Source organism: Dendrobates tinctorius, unplaced genomic scaffold (genome assembly GCF_039654945.1).
Source record: "Dendrobates tinctorius isolate UK_male_01 unplaced genomic scaffold, ASM3965494v1 ptg000312l, whole genome shotgun sequence".
NCBI lineage: Eukaryota > Metazoa > Chordata > Amphibia > Anura > Dendrobatidae > Dendrobates > Dendrobates tinctorius.
The window spans coordinates 4,491,207-4,505,293 of record NW_027361979.1 but is presented as its reverse complement, the minus strand read 5'-3'; the positions used below and the strand labels follow the sequence as shown (position 1 = coordinate 4,505,293).

At 42.9% G+C, this 14,087-nt stretch overlaps 1 protein-coding gene across 4 annotated transcripts in view; it reads right to left on the bottom strand.

The window, feature by feature from the left end:
• NAV1 (neuron navigator 1) overlaps positions 1-14,087 on the bottom strand; it is a 241,865-nt gene that overhangs the window by 96,904 nt on the left and 130,874 nt on the right. For all 4 annotated transcript variants that reach the window (XM_073561056.1, XM_073561054.1, XM_073561055.1 and 1 more), the window contains 7 exons: positions 6,679-6,800; positions 2,888-3,066; positions 1,900-2,062; positions 1,664-1,802; positions 530-624; positions 265-360; positions 8-173 (listed from right to left, as the gene is read on the bottom strand). In XM_073561056.1, the coding sequence (XP_073417157.1) occupies positions 8-173; positions 265-360; positions 530-624; positions 1,664-1,802; positions 1,900-2,062; positions 2,888-3,066; positions 6,679-6,800 (960 nt within the window). The remainder of the gene's footprint in view (positions 1-7; positions 174-264; positions 361-529; positions 625-1,663; positions 1,803-1,899; positions 2,063-2,887; positions 3,067-6,678; positions 6,801-14,087) is intronic.

The following is a 14,087-nucleotide window of genomic DNA, read 5'->3' as shown; positions in this document are numbered from 1 at the left end:
GTCCAACCTTTTAGGTGTACTATAATATTTGCAGTGTTGCGCAGGTTCCTGGAGGGAAGAGGATCAGGAGCCTGAGTATCTAGATCCCTCCTCACGTGCCCAAGGTTGTATCCACTCACAGAATCTCTCCCCAGACCTAACGTAGCTCCTGGATCGACCTGATTAACGTAATCCTACAAGAAAAGACACAATATTAAGGGCGTATAATGAAGGGACTTATTCTTAGCACTGGATTGCACTACAGCGCTGTAAAAATAGAGTTACCTGGAAAATTTGACAAACAGCATCGTCAAGGCTTTTCCAGTCAGCTTTGTTACTAATTTTTACATGGCCCAAAAAGAACTCCTGCTGCTTCAGATCCTAAAATACACGAAGACAACAAATTAATTATTATTTTATTAATATATCCAAAATATGATTTGTTCTCCTAAATGTAGTAAATAATAGTAGTTGAGTTTTGAAGCAACATCTTATCATTCTCATTTACACAAATTGAATGTAATGTGTAGGTTAATATGAGATGACTTACACCTTTAATAATGTGCTGCGGGGGCACTCGCACAACTGTTCGCAGTGAAACTTCTCGTTGAAGAGAACCATTTATACCATCCATTGGTGAAAGATCTGTAAGAGACTCACAATGAATAAGTCTAGATTTGACAAATGTTAGAAAACCAGATATATCATATAATTCACATCAGTAAAATATACAACAAAAGTCTATAAGGGTAAGTGCGAAAAATCAGGAATGGACAAGCGCTTTGGATGCAGCGCATGTCCGCTTCCGGCTACTGAACGCAGGTGAATCTGCATACAGTATGTTCACCGAACCGTGCGGATGCACCGCGTCCAATACATTGTATGGGTAACCAATACATTCTATGGGTGAAATTTCTCTTGCGGAGACTCACATCTCCGCAAGAGAAATAGACATGCTGCCATCTTTGCGGGTGATCCGCAGGCGTCTGTGGACACATAGTGGGCATGGGATGTCTTGAAATCCCATCCACTATGCTGTAACATCTGGCCTCTGTGGGCTAGATGCTGCAAAAGTACACAGTGTCCAACCTACAGCATTTACTAAATAATACTAAGAATACACGATACTTTGGATTTATTTAAAATCAGACGTATTTTAGGAGACAACATAAGGAGTTCAAAGGGGCTTGTCAGGAGCAGCTCTGATTGGCCACAGGGATTGAGTGACATAATGTCAAGCGAGCCTTGAAAGAGTCATGGATGACAACGCTGGAACGGCACAGGAGGGGAGTATAAATGGTCTTATTTTACTGAGGATACTTAGGGATTGAGAAGTTGTCCACTACTCAGAAAACTCCTTTAAAGAATCTTCCTTCCGGATCATTAAGGTCCCAGGAACAATTTCTGTGCCTCATATTGACAGGTATAAAGATAATAATTCAAATACATCTATTTTTTTGCAAATGTAAAGAATTAATATACTTTAACATTTTGGGAATAGGAATGTCTGTTTGTTCCAGTGGCAAATAACTCAGGGAATAAAAAATACTGTTCAGGGACAATGAGGATATTATCAGGAAGGTTATCAACATTACTGATGAAGGATTTGGTGGCGTATTAAGTGGCAACAACCATTACTAGAGATATAAATGTGGATCACACAACAACATTTGTGTCACACTACCTGTATCTGATGATGCAGAGACTCCTAAGGATTGTGTTAGGGTCAATGCCAAGGAACGTCGTGGAGAAGAAGAAGGGTGCACTGAAAGAGGGACCACCTTCAAACGGTCATTTTCTGCCTTCAGCAAGTCAACTTCCAGCTGATGAGAAATGGCAGAACAAGAAAAGTAAGCCAGAAAGGGAATGCAGCTACCGTACACTAAGCTAATTACTGAAGTATTGTGTCTGTCAGCTTACCTGCATATTATGCATGGTCTCTCTGAGCTGTTCCAGTTGGTGGGCAGAATTAAGTGCTTCCAGGCGAATGTCAGTTAGCTTCATCTCTTTCTCCCACAATTCTGAACGCAACTCTGACACCTCTTTCTTTTCTGGTTCTTCCCCTTCTTGAGCTTCAAATATACTAAATAATTATGAAACAATGCATTATGCATGAACCCTCTGCATTGTAAAGAGATGTATGTTGGTGCAACCGAATAAAAACTAAGGTTTTTCTTACTTATTATTTTAATTTAAAAAGGTTATAAAGCACTCTGAATAAAAATCAACAAACATTCAAGAGGACCTGTCATATGTCCCCATAAAAGTAGCTTACCCCCATGATTCACTGAATCTGCCACTGTTTCGCTTTTCATTCGGACCCTCTGTTGCGTAGATAAGCACTTTCTTTTGGTACCAAGTACGCTGCTTTCTGGCTTGTGGTCCAAGAAGGCATGTCAGAAGAGTTTTTTCTGGTCTGAGGCATGTAGTCCTTCTGCCCACGACACTGTCCAATCACCGCTAGGCAGCAACTGGTTGAACAGCGTGCAGGAAAGTCATCTACCAGCGTGGTCGTGCAAAATCAGGGAGATCGCACACGATCACGCCTTTCTACAGGTTTCATATGCTGCCGAGCGGTAATTGGACCGTCAAAGAAGGGGAGGACTACACGCCCCTAGGGTTAACGCTTCTGACACGCCCGCTTGGACCACACCCAGAAATTAGCATACTGGGCGGCAAAAGATTAAAAGGCATATCTCCACAGTAGGACACAATGAAAAAAAAACAAAAACAGCAGCAGATTCAGGAGAGTATGAAGGTTTTGTTTAGACATTTTTTGGAACATGTCAGGTCCTCTTTAACTGGTGACTGGTGAATTGTCTACTAGAAAGGCATGTTTTCGGCTCATATTGCAATAACTGCATAAGAAACTCAACAAATAAAACCAAATATAAGACGCGATACATACGCAGAGGATGATGGTGAGGAATGCAAAGACGGTGACTCTGGACCTGGTGGTCCATGGTGCTGTTTAGGCGAAGTTGGTGCAGATGAGTCGGGGGTGGCCATCTCTTCAATATCAGAGTAGGAGTTGGCCGACTTGGGTCCTTTTTTCATACTAAATGCTTTATTAAATGAACTGCGCAACTATAAAAAACCATAAGATTATATCCTTATAACCTAAACTTAGAGAAAAGTTAAGCATATTTCCACATTTTATTATGCAGGAAAAAATAAAAACAGAAAAAGTTTTATTATATTTTTGCAACTAAAATCAGATTAAGTTAAATTGATTAGTAAGAGTATAAAACATTAACCAACAGCTAAACAACAATGGTCAGGGTAACGTCACTCAAGGTTTATACATGAAAAACATGGAAACTATATTGAAATACTGCAAAAGATAGTAGTAGATATTTGGATCAAACAGTACACAAACTATTGACCACGTTATTAAACGTTCAAGTGAATAGGAAGTCTGTTCTCGGCAGCAGCCACTAAGCAAGGTATGAAGCTGCTGACTTCAGTTCTATATATTGCTTACATCCAAACAATGCCAAAGCAAATAGCTATTGATCGGTGGGGGTGCCGAGTGCATGACCCTCTCGAAATCTCATGTTGAGTGACCTATCCTATGGACATCCCCTTTAATGCAAACAAATTTGGCCCAATTCATCATGGGGGGGCGTGTTAAACTCCATTTTCTTTTTTATTTTGTGATATTCTGACGTTTATAGTGAAAAATCCATCAAAATGGAGCACTGAATTTTGTCAAAAAGGATCTGTTTTCCTGTCTTTAACCATTCTTGGGACTTTTAAAAACGTCACAAATGATAACTGAGGCAAAAACATTTGGAAACCCAAAATCACGCAAGCAGTGAAGAGCTAAAAAACCCACAACAATACAAAACAGGTGAGCACATAGAATAAGACTTCAAAAAAAGGCGCAAATAGAATGATAAATTTTGTGCAAAACAAATGCAATAATGAATCAAGCCCATATTGTAAATATGCCAGTTATTTTAAAAAAGCACACATATTTTACGAAACAAAAATATTGCGTCCATTTTTTTATTAAAAGGAATCTAGTCAGCAGATTTTTGCTATGTGATCTGTGAACACCACAATGTGAAAGCAGAGACCCTGATTCCAGCAATGTGTCACTCACTATTCTGTGTTTTGCTGTTTCAATACAATCAGTGTTTTATCAGCAAGAGAATATCACTGCAGGACAACTGGCCCTCCTATATCCTAGTCCAACCAGGCCCTAAGCACTGATTGGCATCTATCTGTCACTGTATACAGAAAGCTGTGGTGTGAACAGGTTTATACAGTGGGGAAAAAAAGCATTTAGTCAGTCAGCAATAGTGCAAGTTCCACCACTTAAAAAGATGAGAGGCGTCTGTAAGTTACATCATAGGTAGACCTCAACTATGGGAGACAAACTGACAAAAAAAAATCCAGAAAATCACATTGTCTGTTTTTTTTTCATTTTATTTGCATATTATGGTGGAAAATAAGTATTTGGTCAGAAACAAGCAATCAAGATTTCTGGCTCTCACAGACCTGTAACTTCTACTTTAAGAGTCTCCTCTTTCCTCCACTCATTACCTGTAGTAATGGCACCTGTTTAAACTTGTTATCAGTATAAAAAGACACCTGTGCACACCCTCAAACAGTCTGACTCCAAACTCCACTATGGTGAAGACCAAAGAGCTGTCAAAGGACACCAGAAACAAAATTGTAGCCCTGCACCAGGCTGGGAAGACTGAATCTGCAATAGCCAACCAGCTTGGAGTGAAGAAATCAACTGTGGGAGCAATAATTAGAAAATGGAAGACATACAAGACCACTGATAATCTCCCTCGATCTGGTGCTCCATGCAAAATCCCACTCCGTGGGGTCAGAATGATCACAAGAACGGTGAGCAAAAATCCCAGAACCACGCGGGGGGACCTAGTGAATGAACTGCAGAGAGCTGGGACCAATGTAACAAGGCCTACCATAAGTAACACACTACGCCACCATGGACTCAGATCCTGCAGTGCCAGACGTGTCCCACTGCTTAAGCCTGTACATGTCCGGGCCCGTCTGAAGTTTGCTAGAGAGCATTTGGATGATCCAGAGGAGTTTTGGGAGAATGTCCTATGGTCTGATGAAACCAAACTGGAACTGTTTGGTAGAAACACAACTTGTCGTGTTTGGAGGAAAAAGAATACTGAGTTGCATCCATCAAACACCATACCTACTGTAAAGCATGGTGGTGTAAACATCATGCTTTGGGGCTGTTTCTCTGCAAAGGGGCCAGGACGACTGATCCGGGTACATGAAAGAATGAATGGGGCCATGTATTGTGAGATTTTGAGTGCAAACCTCCTTCCATCAGCAAGGGCATTGAAGATGAAACGTGGCTGGGTCTTTCAACATGACAATGATCCAAAGCACACCGCCAGGGCAACGAAGGAGTGGCTTCGTAAGAAGCATTTCAAGGTCCTGGAGTGGCCTAGCCAGTCTCCAGATCTCAACCCTATAGAAAACCTTTGGAGGGAGTTGAAAGTCCGTGTTGCCAAGCGAAAAGCCAAAAACATCACTGCTCTAGAGGAGATCTGCATGGAGGAATGGGCCAACATACCAACAACAGTGTGTGGCAACCTTGTGAAGACTTACAGAAAACGTTTGACCTCTGTCATTGCCAACAAAGGATATATCACAAAGTATTGAGATGAAATTTTGTTTCTGACCAAATACTTATTTTCCACCATAATATGCAAATAAAATGAAAAAAAAACAGACAATGTGATTTTCTGGATTTTTTTTTCTCAGTTTGTCTCCCATAGTTGAGGTTTACCTATGATGTAAATTACAGACGCCTCTAATCTTTTTAAGTGGTGGAACTTGCACTATTGCTGACTGACTAAATACTTTTTTTCCCCACTGTACATAGATCAATGACTGAGCTCTGCAGAGAAAACTCTGACTCTATCATAACTGCTTTACCCAGTAAACTAAGTGATACATCACTGGAATCAGGATCTCTGCCCCTACCTCATGCTGCTGTCAGATTACATAGCAAAAATCTGCTGATAGACTGTCTTAAAGTAATATTTATTACATACTAATAATGTTGTATACTATATTCATTTTTTTCCTAGCACATAATGTTAAAATATCCTGTATGTTACTATGAGAAAACATAACCAACCATATACCCTCTATAGTCAAGTAGTCACACAATTTTGGAAGACCTAAGGACGTTCCTGCCTTCACTACTGCCTTCCTTTGTTGCTGCAGTGACCTCACACTGCAAGCGCAGTACGCCAACACAATGATGAAACATGATATATAAACGGATTTACTACAATCTGAAGTGTTCCAAACAAAACACACTCTAATTAGACTTCCTAAATACATTTCTGCAATCCCATGTGCATTGTAAACCATCAAAGGGAAGTTCCCTCCTTCTATTCCCGTTGTGTCACATGCCAACTTGGGAGGCACGAACTGCAGGGATGGTCTCAATATTTCGCCTTTTAGGGAAAACTTGAGCAAGGTGAAAATAAAAGCATAAATCCAAAAAATCAGTGAGAAAGATGGATTATTGGCATAGGACTCGGGGTCTGCCTTTCACTTTTATGGTTCGTTTTGGGTGCTTGCGTTAACCCTTTGGAAGCCTGCACCCTTCCATGTCAGCTATACCTTGTTATGTTTTTTCCTTTGCCGGAATTTTCATGTACAAATACAAGATAATGTATATCTTACCCAGCTCTTTTTCTTCTTCTTTTTGCTGTCACTATCCTTGACACTCCCTGCACTACAGTGACTTGAAATGCTATTTAAGCTGGAAATGCTATCCGATGAATTCTGTCGCCTAATTCGCAACTCTAGAATAACACAACGAAAATAAAAGAAATGTTGTTAATAACAAGCTGCTTGGATTTTTTACCTTTTGAAGGTTACAGTGCAACTGAGAAAAATGTATTAGTAATATAACATAAAAAAAATTGTGCAACGGAAATGATGAAAGCTGGGCAGCTGGAGAAAATCTTCCATTTCCACTTAGTCTGCTTCCATCACAGACTATGTGGCTTTCTTCATTGTATAAGCTATCGGAGTAAATGGAGATATGCCACAGCAAATACGAGTGCGCACAAAGGAGCGTCTAACCTGGCGGCTAGGTGACTCTTGGGTCTATGAAAGCTTTCTTTCATTTATCCACAGTCGTGTACACTACACTTCTATTAAGGGGATGTGGTTCTTAGGAGACAGCATCTATATCATGTTCATAATACAGGGTGGGCCATTTATATGGATACCCCTAAACAAAATGGGAATGGTTGGTGATATCAACTTCCTGTGTGTGGCACATTAGTATATGGGAGGGGGAAAACTTTTCAAGATGGGTGGTGACCATGGCGGCCATTTTGAAGTTGGCCATTTTGGATCCATTTTTATTTTTTCCAAAGGGAAGAGGGTCATGTGACACATCAAACTTCTTGAGAATTTCACTAGAAAAACAATGGTGTGCTTGGTTTTAACGTAACTTTATTCTTTCATGAGTTATTTACAAGTTTCTGTTTGTTTACAGCCATTGATATGTCGCAGAGATTAACACGTGAGGAGCGGATAGAAATTGTGTTGATGTCTGGTGAACGCAGTACCTGGGTCATTGCAGCAGATTTCAATACAAGACACCCTACGCAAGAAAACTGTCACCATTCCCATTTTATTTTGGTGTATCCATATAAATGGCCCACCCAAAAAAGTTTGCCTCATCACTGAACATAATGTTCTGTGTAAACTGAGGGTCCTGTTCCAATTTTTCTTTTGCCCATTCTGCAAATTCAGCACGCTGATTTTATTTAGGTGTATCCATATAAATGGCCTACCCTGTACGTCACTTGTGGACAATACTTAGTATAGATACGAGGGTGTCCAGTCCAAAAGAAAGGTCATCAATATCTGACCATTCAGATCTCCACCGATCAGCTGGTATTTGCTCTGGCCGCCACCAGGTGTAAGCACTTTGACCGGCGCTGCAAATAATGTCTCCATTAAGTGTGTAGCAGACGCTGGCAGGAACTGCCGAAATACTCAGTAGTCAGAACAAACAGTTGACTGGGGGGTGCTAGGTATTGGACCCTCCGGATCTGTTATTGAAGACCTATCCATAAACACATACACTACTTACACCATCATAGTAAAAAGTTAATAATAAGTTATTCATTTTCTAATTTGTTTCATTAACAAAAGCCAGCAGAGAAAACAATAATGATTGACAACAGAAACGCATAAACAGTATACAGTTGTGGCCAAAAGTATTGACACCCCTGCAATTCTGTCAGATAATACTCAGTTTCTTCCTGAAAATGATTGCAATCACAAATTCTTTGGCATTATTATCTTCATTTAATTTCTCTTAAATGAAAAAACACAAAAAGAATTGTCCTAAAGCCAAATTGGATATAATTCCACACCAAACATAAAAAAGAGGGTGGACAAAAGTATTGGCACTGTTCGAAAAATCATGTGATGCTTCTCTAATTTGTGTAATTAACAGCACCTGCAGCTTACCTGTGGCACCTAACAGGTGTTGGCAATAACTAAATCACGCAGCCAGTTGACATGGATTAAAGTTGACTCAACCTCTGTCCTGTGTCCTTGTGTGTACCACATTGAGCACAGAGAAAAGAAAGAAGACCAAAGAACTGTCTGAGGACTTGAGAAACCAAATTGTGAGGAAGCATGAGCAATCTTAAGGCTACAAGTCCATCTCCAAAGACCTGAATGTTCCTGTGTCTACCGTGCGAAGTGTCATCAAGAAGTTTAAAGCCCATGGCACTGTGGCTAACCTCCCTAGATGTGGACGGAAAAAAAAATTGACAAGAGATTTCAACGCAAGATTGTGCGGATGTTGGATAAAGAACCTCGACTAACATCCAAACAAGTTCAAGCTGCCCTGCAGTCCGAGGGTACAACAGTGTCAACCCGTACTATCCGCCAGCGTCTGAATGAAAAGTGATTGTATGGTAGGAGACCCAGGAAGACCCCACTTCTTACCCCGAGACATAAAAAAGCCAGGCTGGATTTTGCCAAAACTTACCTGAAAAAGCCTAAAACATTTTGGAAGAATGTTCTCTAGTCAGATGAGACAAAAGTAGAGCGTTTTGGGCAAAGGCATCAACATAGAGTTTACAGGAGAAATAAAGAAGCATTCAAAGAAAAGAACACGGTCCCTACAGTCAAATATGGCGGAGGTTCCCTGATGTTTTGGGGTTGGTTTGCTGCCTCTGGCACTGGACTGCTTGACCGTGTGCATGGCATTATGAAATCAGAAGACTACCAATAAATTTTGCAGCATAATGTAGGGCCCAGTGTGAGAAAGCTGGGTCTCCCTCAGAGGTCATGGGTCTTCCAGCAGGACAATGACCCAAAACACACTTCAAAAAGCACTAGAAAATGGTTTGAGAGAAAGCACTGGAGACTTCTAAGGTGGCCAGCAATGAGTCCAGACCTGAATCCCATAGAACACCTGTGGAGAGATCTAAAAATGGCAGTTTGGAGAAGGCACCCTTCAAATATCAGGGACCTGGAGCAGTTTGCCAAAGAAGAATGGTCTAAAATTCCAGCACAGCACTGTAAGAAACTCATTGATGGTTACCGGAAGCGGTTGGTCGCAGTTATTTTGGCTAAAGATTGTGCATCCAAGTATTAGGCTGAGGATGCCAATACTTTTGTCTGGCACATTTTTGGAGTTTTGTGTGAAATGATCAATGTTTTGCTTTTTGCTTCATTCTCTTTTGTGTTTTTTCATTTAAGACAAATTAAATGAAGATAATCATACCAAAGAATTTGTGCTTGCTATCATTTTCAGGAAGAAACTGAATATTATCTGACAGAATTGCAGGGGTGTCAATACTTTTGGCCACAACTGTACTGGTGTACCGCAGATGTGATGAAATATATGGTGATATTGGAGCAATCTCAATAATTGGGAACATTTTCAATCAGCGGAGACCCAACAAACCGCGCCATGATGTTACTGATAACCTCATAATTGGACATGCAGGACCTCAACCAAACTCAAGTGTTCCTTACACAGACTTGAGTTCAAGGGGCCTCATTTATCACCAATCGCAACCAATCACAGCTCAGCTTCTATCGTGCCAGAGTAGTTTATGAAATGTAAGCCGAGCTTTGATTGGTTTCTATGGACAACAAAGAAATAAAGTGGCTGCGAACGCAGTCGCAAAGACCTTGAAAGTTAATAGTGTGTCTATTATATATACAGTATATAGGGCAGCATAGTGTCATAAGTATTAGCACCATTGAAGCACCAGAGACCTGTGTTAAAATCCAACCAGGGCAACATCTGCTTGAAGTTTATTGCACTTTTTAACAAGGTCTTTTTATTTGCAATAAATTGGGGAGGTGGACCACTATGAAAATATAAGGCTGGTTTGTATTTAACATACTTGATCTTATCATTCAGCCTTTACTTTCTTTGAACTTTGCATGTTTAAAACCAAGGAATCTGTAAAACGTATGGCATTGAGCTTTAGATTATAGACCAGGTGTCTCAAATTAAAATGGGGTCTGGGGTCACTTAGGAAAATCTTGTTAGGACGCCATCCGCATTATTATATTTAGCATGGGGTGATGTGAGAGGTGTAAACAGACTGAACAGACCTGCTGAGAACACATCCAGTATGTAGCGGCCTCTGCAAGGTAGTGCAGCACAGATCCTGCTCAAAAGGGTAGAAGGTGATCTGCAGCACTCAGCAGCAGCAGCTACACATTGAAAGGAGCTGCACTTAGCCTCTCCGCTCACTGGGCCTAATTTATCAAATCTGGCTAAAACAGAAACTGTCTTTGTTGCCTAAAGTAACCAATCACAAGAAAGCTATCATTTTGCCAAAGCAGTTTTGACATGTAAACAGAGCCTTGATTTGGTTGCAAGTCAACAAACACTGTTCTTCTTTTACCAGTTTTCATAAATGAGGCCCATTGAATGTGTTTTCAGCTGATCGGTGGATGTGGTTTGTTGTTGTACCCCAGCCAATCTCATATTGATGACCTAGCTCACAATAGGGCAACAATATTTTCTGCCCAGACAAATTGCCCTACTGTCTAAAATGGATCTGCTGCATATCAGAAACAAATGGAAAGAGAAGGGCTCTGCTGATTATTATGGGATGTATTTGGGTTATGTAAGTTTTTAAAACGGAGAAAAAAAGAAGAGTCCAGCAAGCAAAACTTTTTGTCCATTTAAAAAAACAGACACATACTGGAACCTATAAAAATCAGTGGGGCGCCGCTGTTTCCATTTGTTTCTGTTATACAGCTAATCAGTTTTGCACATTATTTCCAGTAGTCTTTTATTAACACAAAAAAAGACAATTGGAATTACTGTATTTTTCAGACTTTAAGATGCACCGGACCATGAGACGCACCTAGGTTTTAGAGGAGGAAATTAGGAAAAAAAATTGAAGCTAAAAATGTGGTCAAATCTGTATTTAATATCCCCCATCCTGGTGCATATGGCCTCCTCATCCCCATCCTGGTATACATGACCCCTCATCCCATCCTGGTATGCAGGGCCCTCTCATCCCCATCCTGGTATACATGGCCCTTTCATCCCCATCCTGGTATAAATGGCCCTTTCATCCCCATCCTGGTATGCATGGCCCCTCATCCCCATCCTGGTATGCATGGCTTACTCAATCCCATCTTTGTATACATGGCCCCTCATCCCTATCCTGGTATACATGGCCCTCTCATCCCCATCCTGGTATACATGGCCCTCTCATCCCCATCCTGGAATACATGGCCCTCTCATTCCCATCCTGGTATACATGGCCCTCTCATCCCCATCCTGGTATACATGGCCCTCTCATCCCCATCCTGGTATACATGGCCCTCTCATCCCCATCCTGGAATACATGGCCCTCTCATCCCCATCCTGGTACACATGGCCCGTCATCTCCATCCTGGTATACATGGCCCTTTCATCCCCATTCTGGTATAAATGGCCCTTTCATCCCCATCCTGGTATACATGGCCCTCTCATCCCCATCCTGGTATACATGGCCCCTCATCCCCATCCTTGTATGCATGGCTTACTCAATCCCATCTTGGTATACATGGCCCCTCATCCATATCCTGGTATACATGGCCCTCTCATCCCCATCCTGGTATACATGGGCCCCTCATCCCCATCCTGGTATACATGGTCTTCTCATCCCCATCCTGGTATGCATGGCTTACTCATTCCCATCTTGGTATACATGGCCCTCTTATCCCCATCCTGGTATGCATGGCCCTCTCATCCCCATCCTGGTATGCATGGCCCTTTCATCCCCATCCTAGTATAAATGGCCCTTTCATCCCCATCCTGGTATGCATGGCCTACTCATTCCCATCCTGATAGGCATGACCCCTCATCCCCATCCTGGTATGCATGGCTTACTCAATCCCATCTTGGTATACATGGCCCCTCATCCCTATCCTGGTATACATGGCCCTCTCATCCCCATCCTGGTATACATGGGCCCCTCATCCCCATCCTGGTATACATGGGCCCCTCATCCCCATCCTGGTATACATGGGCCCCTCATCCCCATCCTGGTATACATGGGCCCCTCATCCCCATCCTGGTATGCATGGCCCCTCATCCCCATCCTGGTATGCATGGCCCCTCATCCCCATCCTGGTATACATGGCCCCTCATCCCCATCCTGGTATACATGGCCCTTTCATCCCCATCCTGGTATAAATGGCCCTTTCATCCCCATCCTGGTATGCATGGCTTACTCAATCCCATCTTGGTATACATGGCCCCTCATCCCTATCCTGGTATACATGGCCCTCTCATCCCCATCCTGGTATACATGGCCCCCTCATCCCCATCCTGGTATACATGGGCCCCTCATTCCCATCCTGGTATACACGGTCCTATCATCCCCATTCTGGTATGCATGGCTTACTCATTCCCATCTTGGTATACATGGCCCTCTCATCCCCATCCTGGTATACATGGCCCTCTCATCCCCATCCTGGTATACATGGCCCTCTCATCCCCATCCTGGTATACATGGCCCTCTCATCCCCATCCTGGTATACATGGCCCTCTCATCCCCATCCTGGTATACATGGGCCCCTCATCCCCATCCTGGTATACATGGGCCCCTCATCCCCATCCTGGTATGCATGGCTTACTCATCCCCATCCTGGTATACATGGCCCTTTCATCCCCATCCTAGTATAAATGGCCCTCTCATCCCCATCCTGGTACGCATGGCCCTCTCATCCCCATCCTGGTAAACATGGTCCTCTCATCCCCATCCTGGTACGCATGGCCCCTCATCCCCATCCTGGTATACTTGCTCCTCTCATCCACATCCTGGTATGCATGGCCCCTCATCCTCATCCTGGTATGCATGGCCCCTCATCCTCATCCTGGTATGCATGGCCCCTCATCCCCATCCTGGTATGCATGGCCCCTCATCCCCATCCTGGTATACATGGCCCTTTCATCCCCATCCTGGTATAAATGGACCTTTCATCCCCATCCTGGTATGCATGGCCCCTCATCCCCATCCTGGTATGCATGGCTTACTCAATCCCATCTTGGTATACATGGCCCCTCATCCCTATCCTGGTATACATGGCCCTCTCATCCCCATCCTGGTATACATGGCCCCCTCATCCCCATCCTGGTATACATGGGCCCCTCATTCCCATCCTGGTATACACGGTCCTATCATCCCCATCCTGGTATGCATGGCTTACTCATTCCCATCTTGGTATACATGGCCCTCTCATCCCCATCCTGGTATACATGGCCCTCTCATCCCCATCTTGGTATACATGGCCCTCTCATCCCCATCCTGGTATACATGGCCCTCTCATCCCCATCCTGGTATACATGGCCCTCTCATCCCCATCCTGGTATACATGGCCCTCTCATCCCCATCCTGGTATACATGGCCCTTTCATCCCCATCCTGGTATAAATGGCCCTTTCATCCCCATCCTGGTATACATGGCCCTCTCATCCCCATCCTGGTATGCATGGCCCCTCATCCCCATCCTGGTATGCATGGCTTACTCAATCCCATCTTGGTAAACATGGCCCCTCATCCCTATCCTGGTATACATGGCCCTCTCATC